The sequence below is a fragment of the Excalfactoria chinensis genome, chromosome 2 (assembly GCF_039878825.1).
Source record: "Excalfactoria chinensis isolate bCotChi1 chromosome 2, bCotChi1.hap2, whole genome shotgun sequence".
NCBI classification, from domain to species: Eukaryota; Metazoa; Chordata; class Aves; order Galliformes; family Phasianidae; genus Excalfactoria; species Excalfactoria chinensis.
Genome location: NC_092826.1, coordinates 66,752,031 through 66,763,694, shown reverse-complemented (window position 1 = coordinate 66,763,694; position 11,664 = coordinate 66,752,031). Strand labels below are relative to the sequence as shown.

Sequence of the window (11,664 nt, the reverse complement as noted above, 5' to 3'; positions counted from 1 at the left end):
TCCATACTAGATATTGAGATTAAATTAGATGAAGAAGGCTTTGTGCTGCCCGCTACTCAATGTGAAGAAGTACACACACGGTAAGAGAATAAAAGATGCCACTGGTAAAATGCTGGTTAACACTGATAAAAAGTATCCAGGGTAAAATCCCTGGCAAAAATAAAGTTATTTGGAATTTTGCATTGACCTCAACAACTTTGAAGTTTTGCATTACAACCAATGGCAAAAAAAGACAAAGCTGGTCAAATGAAAGATCTGTACTTTTCTTCTACTTGTACCAAGTAGAAATAATATGGTTGCAGTCCATGATGCTTGCCAACCACATATACAGGTTTAATTTGAATCACTAATGTGTTGAAGAAATTCAGCTGCTAGATATTTCCAAGATGTGACAAGTATTTGCTTGTTTTTTCCTGCTAGAAGAATTGAAAACAGCTTACCAATACTAGTGTTAAAACTACCAAATTCTTGTCATTAACTTGTGTGGCAGTTTTTGTTTAGAGCATATAAATTCGCTTTTCAGATAAGTTTAACTAAACTTCAGTCTTTTCCCCCTCCTTCCCTTTGAGTAACATACATAGTTCTGAAGTGGGTAACCCCTGCCTACATTTAATTCTAGGAGGTATTTGGGAATAAGAGGAGGTACTGTCTTATTCTTGTTAAGAATCGCAGCAGTTCTGGTGACTAAGTGGACTTTTTTTTTTCTGTTCTTGATTTTAGAATTGCGCTCTGTGTTGATGGTCAAAATAGGTTTTGTGTTAATAGCCACAATCTGCTGGGAGAGGAAGCTATTAAACAGAGGCATCTTCAGTTACTTGGTTATAAAGTTGTGCAGGTAAAGTCCCTTGACAGTGTTTACTCTGGCTAACAAAACAAGTGAAAAATGATTCTTTTATAATGTATAAAACTGTAGTTGCAATCACTCCCTAAGGTAGGTATAATATTGCCCTTATGTTCTCTTTGCCTAGCTTTTGCCTTTGTCATTACATAAATTCATTTTTTTCTTGGATGACTTAGTGCTTTCTGCCTACACAAATAGTGACTGCTTCAAACAGTGCTTAGCACATAAGCCTAACTGCGTTGTATTTAACTTATCTTTAAACTGTAATAAACATAATTCTTATGTTTATACTGCTTTGCAGTAACCACTATTCCTGTGATTTCCCCCAAGACTTACAGGTCAATAATAAACTCAGGAGTAAATGTTTTTTATTTTAAAATGCAACTCTGATGTGTAATTACATGTCTGTTTAATGAACATTAAACTTACTCTTGTTTATTAAAATATATTTCCAGCAATCATTTTGATTTCATTTCCAGGTTCCATTTTTTGAGGTAGAAAGTATAAAATCTTGCAGAAAAATGGCAGAATATCTACACAAAAAGATATTTCCTCATACACAAGGACATGACTGCTGACAATGGAGAATACTACTGCGTCACAGCTTGGCCTCCTGTACCATAAAGTGTACATATTACACGTGGAAGAACAATTCTAATAACTAACTCTATCTAAGATGATTTCAGCTTCTGAATGTGTGATCTTCCAATATTTGGAACAATTAATATGTAAAGAGTAATAAAAAGCAACATATTTTCTTAAATAAGTTTTATGTAAATATTTATTGTATAATATTAACAGATAAAAGTGCTGAACAGTCACTGCTGCATTTCCCTTGTATTTTCACTGGTTCTAACTCACACCTGTCAATGGACGTTTAAGGTTATTAGCTGTTGCTGAATGTACAAAATGTGCCATGGTACATAACAACCAATCAGTATTTTTTCTTGACAGCATAAAAAAAAACAAACATGCAGTTTATTCCCAGCTTTTCATGTGATGTTTCCAAGTGTTTTATAAAAGTTAAATTTGCAGTAAGTGCACAGCATCACTAGCTTATTGCACAGAGGTAGAAGCTGTAGAGTGCTTATCACTAAATAGCACACAGAAAAATTTTATGGAAGGTATTCTTTCGACACTGAACACTAAAAGAAGTCAGTCACTGAATGAGAAGCAAGTCATAGGAGGAAAAACGTGGAAAAATTCAGAAGTGAGTGTGAGATGGTATTGAAAGAGAAGAAGATGACACAAGCACAGGTGAGTACTGCTGATATCTTGCTAAATTACACTCCTTTGGTGGAAGTCATCTGGAGATGCACGTTTCTCACATTGGCCAGAAGGTGGTAGTGTTCTCAAACATCTTTTCTCGTAGTTATTTGAACACAGATGGTTTGTAAGTATAGCGAGACTTTGAATGAAGTAATTTGCACTGGCTTTACCAAACTAAAAACAATGTCTATTGAATATGGTCACATTTTGTCTCACTTGTGATTCTTCACTTGTGATACCCTTGGTAAAGTGTTCTGGTGTTGTTAGAAAACATTCTTACTTCATTCATACTGTGCGTGATTCTTTTTCATTTAATGCTGGATTTTTTTAATGAAGTATTAATTGTTGAAAAGGAATGTAGCAGTTTCTGCCCTCTTGTGCATAGCCATTACTCATTGAAAAAGGGGACATTACAAGCCATAAATACTGAAAGTGCCAAACACCTCTAAAAATGGACTGCTCTGTATACTCAGCTCTTCACATCATACCAAATGCTCTATTGATTGCCTGGTTCACTGCATATCCAGGCCCTAGAGGAAGTAGTTATTTGTATTATTTGTATTGTTTTTTTCCTAGCAGACTTATTTCCTATTTTGGTATTTGAAAGAAGTAAAGCATCAGTCAATGCTGTGGACTTCAGTCCCTCTTAAACAAGCATGATCAGTCTGGCTTAGTTTTCAATATTGAACAGTATCAATATTGCTTCAGCTTTAAACAACAACAGGATCAATGGCACTGCAGAACCACAAGGATGCACAACCTGCGGATCTTTCTTTTCCTGAAAACATCTTAAAACTCCACTATGAGATTCAATGAGAATAGAAGGAAGCAGGTGTTTAAGTGGCTGTAGACATTTATCTCTAGACATACTTTTAAAGTGACTTGTGGTGTGGGTTTTTTTTTATGCTTTATACCAAACTAACTAGTTATTACTTTCTTAGTAGTAGAGCACTGGCTAAGGAATCAAAAGTGATTTTTTTTGTGACAGATCAATCCCCCGACAGCATTTTTTTTAACTGATGTCAGCAAAATGGATGCCTAAAATTATTTAAATGCAAATTTTATTGTCTTTTTACATACTAAGCACTGATGAGTTCCCTTTAACTTGGCTACCACTTGAACCCTAGTGAAATTCCTCATTACTTCTAGAAATCAGATCTTCTTTTACTTTCTCATCCTTTTTGGAAAATCTAGGTTGAATTACTGATTGAATTACTGTTCTGCAGAAAAAAAGAACTGTAAGTATTAAGAAATCAGTGACCACTGATATCCTGAGGGGCAAATTTAATGTTAAGTCAGTGAACAATTATGTCGAGTTACTGCCTGAAATAGCACAGACGGCTGTTGACAGAACAGATTTAATTTCCAGTGTTGCTTCTTAAAATGTTCAGCTTTTGTGGATGTCCTACATGAGACTTCTAAGAGACTAGAAGGAGAAAACAACCATTTGAATCAGCATGAGGAAAAGTGCAGTTATTTCATATAAGTCATTTTCATTAATGACAACACAAAGTAAACGGCAGAAGCACTATTTTGCACTTTGACAGGTTTTTTTTTTGCACACAAACATTGCTGGCAATGTTAGCTAAGAGAGACTTTTATCATGGATCCAGTCTTGGAGAAGGTGTTTCCAATAAGCAGGTGATGCCATTTTTCCTGTAGAATTCTGCCTGCACACAATTAACCCTTGCATGACTTCGGCTCATCTGCTCTGTGTGGTTACTTACGCGTCTCCCATACTCCGAAGATGACAAAACAGCGACAGGTCTTGCCGTTTCCTGTGAAAATGTAACATTCTCCTTACGAGAATATCACAGAGTGAATACTTGGCAGTTAACTATTGCTAAATGTACTGTGCCTGAGGGCAAGAGAACAGATGGAACAGTACAGCATCTGCTATACAAAGGTATATTTATGTAGTAGTGATCCGCACTCTCACGGTTCCATTCCTAACCTAGTTTTTTTATGTACATTAATAGTATTGCTGGATGATGAGAAGACATGGAATTGTGCCCCCCGACAACACCTAAGCTACATAAACACACACACACCCATCTACCCACACACACCCCGACACACACAAAACATACACACCCTCACACCCTGTGTGATTACTGGCAAAGTAAACACTGCATTACTGGGAAATAACACATTGCATTTTTTTCTTTTCTTGTACACTGACTTGCACAAAACTAAAGGTTTGAATTATATACCTTATTGAAGGAGTGTGTTTGCACAATTCAGTGAAACCACTGTACACAGACAAAATAGCTTAAATAAAAGCTGAACAACTGGCCCATGCAGCTTTTCCCCAAGGGACATAAAGCATATGCTACTGGATTTCTGCACAATGAAAGGTTTTACTAAAACGGTCTGTAGCTCTAAGATTATAGAAATAACTGCTCTGCAATGATAAGAAGTGAAATTGGTAAAAAATAATCCATCTGAGACAGGATTATTCTAAGCCCGTCCTTAATAAACTGTATTTTAAGTGACCATACAAATATTATCTGCAATCTGCAGTTCCTTCCTGTGCTGCAGCAACAGGGAGCTATGGAGTCAGAAGAGAAAGGCAGGCAGGATTTGTTTGTTTTGCTTTCCCTTGCCAAAGGTCTCAGATTTATCAGGCTGCTTGTATGTTTGCACACTGGCTAACACAATAAGCCTTGGTCTCCAACGTATTTGCCTACTACTATAACATAAATAACATCTACAAGGAGAACCAAAAATAGAGACCCCACACTACAGTTGAGGTGCAAGTAAATGAGATCTTTGCTACAACACAAGTCTGAGTCATTAAAATTTATGATAGAACCTCTGAGACACATGAACCACCACCACACCTCCTGTGAGAATGCAAGATGAAGCAGAGGTCCAAATAGCCTCACAGCAGGGCAGTCAGGTGTAACATATCCTGAAAGATGGACAAATCTAAATCTGGGATTGTTGGAAAGATGCTGTAGTAAGCACTGTTCCCCTCTACAACTTCGCCACCTCCCCCTTCCCCCCCCCCCCCCCCCCCCCCTTTTATTTCCCAAATAAAATAGAACAAACAACTATTCTTCCTTCAACCCTCCTGCCAGCTCATCTGCTTATCTTGCACAACGCCATTAAATGCCATTCAGTTCACCAACTTTGAAACCCACCAGGACAAAAATCAACAATTGAGAAGAATGTCAGGAAAAGAAACATCGGACCATTTTGTCCCCCTCTTCTCACCTGTGGATAAACATTGAAGAAATTACAGAACCTTTCACAGAATCATAGAAGAGTTTGGGTTGGAAGGGATCTTAAAGACCATCTAGTTTGAGCCTCACTGCCATGGCAAGACAACTTTCATTTGACCCAGTTGTCCAGAGCTCCATCCAACCTGGCCTTCAACACATCCATGGATGGGACATTCACAGCTCCTCCGGGCAGCCTGTGCCACTGCCTCACTGCTCTCTGAGTAAAGAATTTCCTAGCATCAATAAAGATACTGAACAAGACAGACCCCATCATCACCTCCTGGGGTACACCACTTATCGCCAGTTACCAGCTGGATTTAGCTTCATTCACCACCACTTTCTGGGCCAGGCCATCCAGCCAGTTGTTTATCCAGCGCAGGACCCAGCTATTCACTGTACTCATTTAGCCAATGTATCAAAATCCATAAAGTGATTTGCGCTGTATCCTGTGCCCTGAGTTTCATCCTTGATAGAAATAACAGCTCACCAGTGTCCAGTTGGTGCTAAGAGATGGCTGCACATCCAAGACCAGGCCAGGCTGTTCAGCAGGTCAGGGCCACCACCATGATGGCACAGGGCAGGGGGGCAGCCGCACTGCAAGTTGTGCCAGTTCTCTGGCACAGATACTCTGTATCTGTGCTTGGGATTTCCGCAACTCAGGTGCAGGACCTTGCACTTGGCCTTGTTCAACTTCACAAGGTTTGCACAGGCTTACTTCTCAAGTCTGCCCAGGTCCCTCTGGATGGCACTTCTTCCCTCCACCATAATCAGAAAATCTACTGAGGGTGCCCTCAGTTGTGTTCTCCATGCAACCGACAAAGATGCTAAATAGTGTCTATCCCAATACTGACTCTAAGGAGCATCACTTGCTACTGGTTACTTGTTAACTGACATCATGTTGTTCACCACAACTCCCTGCAGCCATCCAGCCAATTCCTTATCCATCAAATGGTTTATGGGTCAAACCTAGAACTCTCCAGTTTTAGAGTCAAGGATGTTGTGCAAGTTGGTATCAAATGCTTTATACAAGTCCACGTAGATGACATCAGTTGCTTTTCCCTTATCCACCAGTGTTGCAACCCTGCTGTAGAAGGCCACCAAACTTGGCAGGCATGATTTGCCCCTTAGTGAAGCCATGATGGCTGTCACCAATCAGCTTCATGTTTTCCATGTAACGTAGAATAATTTCCAGGAGGATCTGCTCCACGATCACACCAGACACAGAGATGAGACAGTCTTTGTAACATCAAAATAGTCTTTGCTAGCCAAAAAAGATTTCGCTTGCCAATGGCAAGTAGCAATATGTGACTGTAGGTAGTTCATTTTTCCTTTAAATAAGTAAGATTCAATTTTCAGCATCCTTGGTAGCACAGCACTGACTATGCACCAGTATTCCATGATTTTTAAGGTTCTGCATTCAACAGATATCAAATTTTCCACAGTTGACTGGAAAGTATCTCATTATATGCCTTCACAGCATGTAATTCTATCACTGTTAACACTTGAAATCAGCAATAGCAGCCATGTGCAAACACTCTTGCTCTAGTCACTGCATTATATGCAGCTAAACTGAGCTATCTATGATTGTACTGTTGGATTCCCAGGGTGTGCCCACGCTCTGCAGGAAAGGAAAGGCTTGCTTGTAGTGATTTGGGTTTTTTTCCACTTCAAAGAAAGAAGTGTACTGTAAAGAATCCCACCTGCCTCCTTCCAGTGTTGTATTAGAAAAATGTCAATTTCAGCATTTTTACTTATTATGTTTCATAAAATAGTTGGTATTATACAAGGTCTGTGAGAGCCACTGAGGTAACTAAGGAGCAGGAGCTGAGTACGTGACCTACATTTAGTTATGGGTAAATCCAGTGTTGGGTGTCATCCCATGCATAAGGATCATATTGCATCCTTTAACAGCTGTGGCTTTGATGTGCCTCCATGCTAATTAAAGGACTGGATTAAGGGACACCTGCTTAGAACAGTTCCCAGGCAGTCACTTGTGTGCTCTGACCAGCAGAACTACTATGCATTCTGGCCTATAAGCACTTGCTTTAGCAGGTAATCTTTTAAAGGTGACTACTTCTTGTACTGAAGGGAAGCAAAATCTGAGTAAGAAACTTTAAAGCTTTGTTAATAAAACTGTTTCTACATAAACATCACACTTGGATATTGGGTTTGATACTGGCTAGGAGGTGGAGCGATTGGCTCATTTTTCACTAGATTGACTGTTGACATGGCTTTTGACCTCCTGCAGATTTGCAGGTGAGTTATTAGGCAGGAGCAGATAATATTAAGGGGCACTTTCATGACTCCTTTTAGAGTACCTATTACTTTTTGCACTGTCTGATAGAACTGAAGGGGATTATGACTGTGCAGTGAAATGTCTGGCATAAAGGGCTGTGAGAGGAATTACAAGCTTTGTCCCAAAATCTCAACAGTTTTACTTCACAGCAATTACAGTAATTTCATATTTTTCTCTCTCTTCTTCTATGTCTATCATACCTAACAGAGGAAACAATTCTTAGCCTATCGTCGTCATCTTTCCATCTTATTAATCCACTGCAGTTTATAGGCCATTAGCACACAGAGGTTGTGCTTCATCTTTTTTTATTTTTATTTTTTTTGACATCCTCTGCATCTGTATGTGTGCATATATATGTATCATTCATATGCTGCAAGGAAAAGGTATATCTTTATATCTAAGTATATATATTATAGTATTCCTATTTTCAAGGCATCTATTTAAAAGTATGGTTGCATACTTCCTTACTTATCAGGCTACACACTAAACCCAAATTCTTCTGTCCTTGAACACTTTTGCTTCAGTTAGCCTTCTCCAGGCATGTCTGTGGTTGTCTGATCTGTCCTTTGCATGAGCTCCCTAGGAATTCCCTTCCTGCAGAGCAACCTGGTGTAAATGTGATCAACAAGCACACCAGTTTTAGAGTCTTGGGATGACTCAGAAAACACGGATTCACACAGTAAGGTGCAGGGAATGAGGATATCAGTATGGGGTTGAGGTGCAGCCCCTAGCTCCATCCCTCTCAGGTAGAAGAGTTTTCAGCATTGTAAAAGTAGCTGCAGGACAACCAGAACTGCAAACTCAGAAGAGGCAGAGACTAATCAGAGGTAATCCTGAAACTCTGTAACAGAGGGTTTGGCTCTCTGTGCACATATTTCCCCTACTCTTTAACTTAAATAAGGCTTGCGATCTGGAAACCTACAGGACACAAAGAGCAAGAGCTAGCTCAGGTGCCTTCGCTTATCTCCAGCCATGTCAAAATGTATAAAGTACCTCTAATAAAAATAATTTTGAAATTATCAGAGGATTACCTCATCATTAACGTGAAGACCACGACTCCTTGAATGTTCTCTGTCACATCGGTGAAGTTTTTCATTGTAACCCTCTGGTCTCTTAAAAATGGAATCGTAAGTAGAAACCCCTCCTGTCTTTAGAAGAGGAGAAAAAAAAAAATGGCTAAATAACAGTCCTGTTTAAATTCATAGGATACAGAATGTATACAGAGGATTCAATAATAAATCAGTGGACGCATAACATTAGAGTATGACAACTGTAATACATCTGAGCTACCATTAGCAAGGTTGGGTCATTCTTCTGAAATAACTTGCAATAAAAAAAACTGACTGATACGTGATTTTTTATTTTCAATCCATTCATCTTTGAAATTTCCCTCGTGGCAAATTACTTCAATTTTTCCCTGCAATCTGTTGAAACTTTTGGATAGAAAATTCATTTGGAATGAAAAATGTGAAGGTGTCCCGTAGTGGAACCACCATTTAATTTCTAATTAAAGCAGAACTGAGAAGAGTTCAGAAACCTGCCACAGTGGTATAATCCTGTGATCGGCCACACATGAAAATAAAGCAAACCACAACCTAGAATATTACTGCATTTATGATATCTGTTGACAGAGTTGCAGCTGAATAACACAAAAGATTTGATCTGCTAAAAAATGTGTTAGTGAAATTCAATTAAAAAAATAAATAAATTTATCAGTGGAGAAATTTCAAATACAAAAAACATTCTCAAGGAAAGGACAAAATCCCCTGTTGTAATACGCTGTCAGTTGTTTATGCTGTTCATTAAAAAGTTTGTATTCTGGCAAACAAGTCAATGCATTGCTGGTTTTATGCATGACTTCCTATAAACTCAAAAAATTGTGCATTTTAAAATCTCTAATTTTACAGTGTGCTTAATTTAGCCTTTGGAGAATTCATATCCTTTGAGTGGCACCGTTACTGTCCTCCAAAAACATCCAAGTCAGGGCAGGTCAAGAAGGCTATCATGGTTCTCTCAGAAGGAAATCTCAGGTAAGAATGTTAGCAATGTATCACCACAATCACAGGTTTCTTTTGGAAGCATAGCTCTACTTCTTGGTCCTGCCAAGAGGAGAGGTGGTTTGATTTTCAACCTATACATCACATCCCTTCATTCCTCAGAAATCATCAAGCCTCACAAAATTTCAGGCATGTTCAAGAGCATATTGCATCTAATTTCTACCTCCATTATTTCCATGCTTCCTTGATTGTCCTCTCCATGCTGTCAGTTTTGTTTAGAATTTTGGTAGGCATATAATTTGTGCTCACTAGTGGGAATATTACTTGCTCTTTGTTCTCCTTCATGTGGCATTATTTGTTTATTACTTGTTACTTGTGTCAGAGCAGATCATTTTTCTGAAACTTGCAGACAGGTAGCCAACCTGTTAAGAATTAGTGCTTGTCCCAGGTGATCTGTTAAAGTTCTTCTGTACAGAGACAATTCTGTGCTACAAATCCCGATAACTCTTTGCTGCTATTTCTGTTATTAAATGCAGATTTACTAGACCATAGTGATGGGGCATCCTCCATGTATTGCTTCTGAGGCTAAGCACTTTGCAAATATACATTAATATTCCAACCACACAAAAAAATAGATAAAAGCTTTCTCCATGTCACAGAAGAGGAAGCAGGACATAAACTGGGTATGATAACTTATGTAAAGTAGTACAGGGAGTAGTTGTCAGCCAAAGGATTAAGAAGTGGAAATTTCTGGCTTTGGGACACATGCTAAAACATCTTTCTCTATTTCTCTCTGCTTCAGCCTCTGACATACAGGTCTTTTTCATTTTTTAATCAAATCACTGGGACTGTGAAAGCAAATTTTGTATTGTAAACAGAAATACCAGCATATGGTTGCTAATTCCACACAGCCTGGATAGCCATTCTCCCTGCCAGTTCCATCAACCCCAAGTGCATCAGCCAAGACCTTCAACCTTCCCCAACCCTACTCATGTTGTCATCTGCCTACCACACTGTGTTATGCACATCGCCACCTGTGCTTCTTAACATTTGGCCCTGAGCACATTCCCAAAGTAATGCTGAAATCCACAGGATTGACTCTAAAATGGCAAATCCTGTCTTTCAACAATGGCACACAAACAGTGCTGGCAAAAAGCGTCACAGAATCATAGAATCATTAGGATTGGAAAATAAGATCACCCAGAACCACCATCAGCTCATCCCCACCATCCATGTCCTTCAGTGCCACATCAACATGGCTCTTGACCGTGACTCCACCACCTCCCTGGGCAGTCTGTACCTCTGCCTCACCACTCTTTCTGAGAAGAAATTATTCCTAATAGCCAACTTGAACCTCCTCTGGCATAACTTGAAGCCATTCCCTCTTGTTCTATCACTGTTACCTGGGAGAAGAGGTCGACCCCCTCTTGGTCACAAGCTCCTTTCAAGGGAGTCATAGAGAATGATTAGGTCTCCCCTGAGTCTCCTCCAGTCTCAACAATTGGGCTTGTATTGTTAATCACTGTGCAGCCACTGGGCAATCATTTATCTGCCTTCTGCCACTATCCAGTGATACTTTCCCTTAATATCTTTTCCCCCTCAGCCTGTAATTCACACCCTGGAAACGCTTTCCGGCCACAAAACCTCTTTCCCACCCACAGAGCGCTTTACTCTCGATCCAGGAGCCTGCCGCTTGCCCTGCCCAGCTGTCCCTCACCTGGGCCACCCGGTAGAAGTAGCTCAACTCCGCCGGGCATTCCCGCCGGGGTGGGATGTAGCTGAAGGCAGACAGAGAGGAGACGGGAGGTGGGCGCTTCCTTCCCAGCCCGCTGCCGTCTTCCTCCACGTCCCCTTCTTGCTCCCCTGCAGCCGCTGTGGCGGAGGACGCCATGTTACCGTTACCCGGTAACGCTCTGCCGTCTCACGGCGCCGCGGAACGAGTCGGCGAGGGGGGAAGCACCAGGCCCAGCACCCTCGTGGGTGAGGCGATTTGACTAGGCAAAGCCCTCGCCTCGGCCCGGGGAAGACCTGGTC

General features: G+C 40.2%; 2 protein-coding genes across 3 annotated transcripts in view; one reads left to right on the top strand and one right to left on the bottom strand.

Moving 5' to 3' along the window:
• Nucleotides 1-1,798, top strand: part of FASTKD3 (FAST kinase domains 3) — a 6,369-nt gene extending 4,571 nt beyond the window's left edge. The window contains exons 5-7 of one of the 2 annotated variants that reach the window (XM_072328663.1): nt 11-80; nt 721-835; nt 1,321-1,798. In XM_072328663.1, coding sequence (XP_072184764.1) covers nt 11-80; nt 721-835; nt 1,321-1,419 — 284 coding nt within the window. In that variant the 3' untranslated portion in view covers nt 1,420-1,798. The remainder of the gene's footprint in view (nt 1-10; nt 81-720; nt 836-1,320) is intronic. The other variant, XM_072328664.1, reaches the window with a different exon arrangement.
• Nucleotides 1,607-11,664, bottom strand: CFAP90 (cilia and flagella associated protein 90). Its single transcript, XM_072328666.1, has 3 exons — nt 11,348-11,664; nt 8,665-8,781; nt 1,607-3,888 (listed from the first exon to the last, which is right to left on the bottom strand). The coding sequence occupies exons 1-3, from the start codon at nt 11,519-11,521 to the stop codon at nt 3,712-3,714; spliced, it is 468 nt and encodes a 155-aa protein (XP_072184767.1). The 5' UTR covers nt 11,522-11,664; the 3' UTR covers nt 1,607-3,711.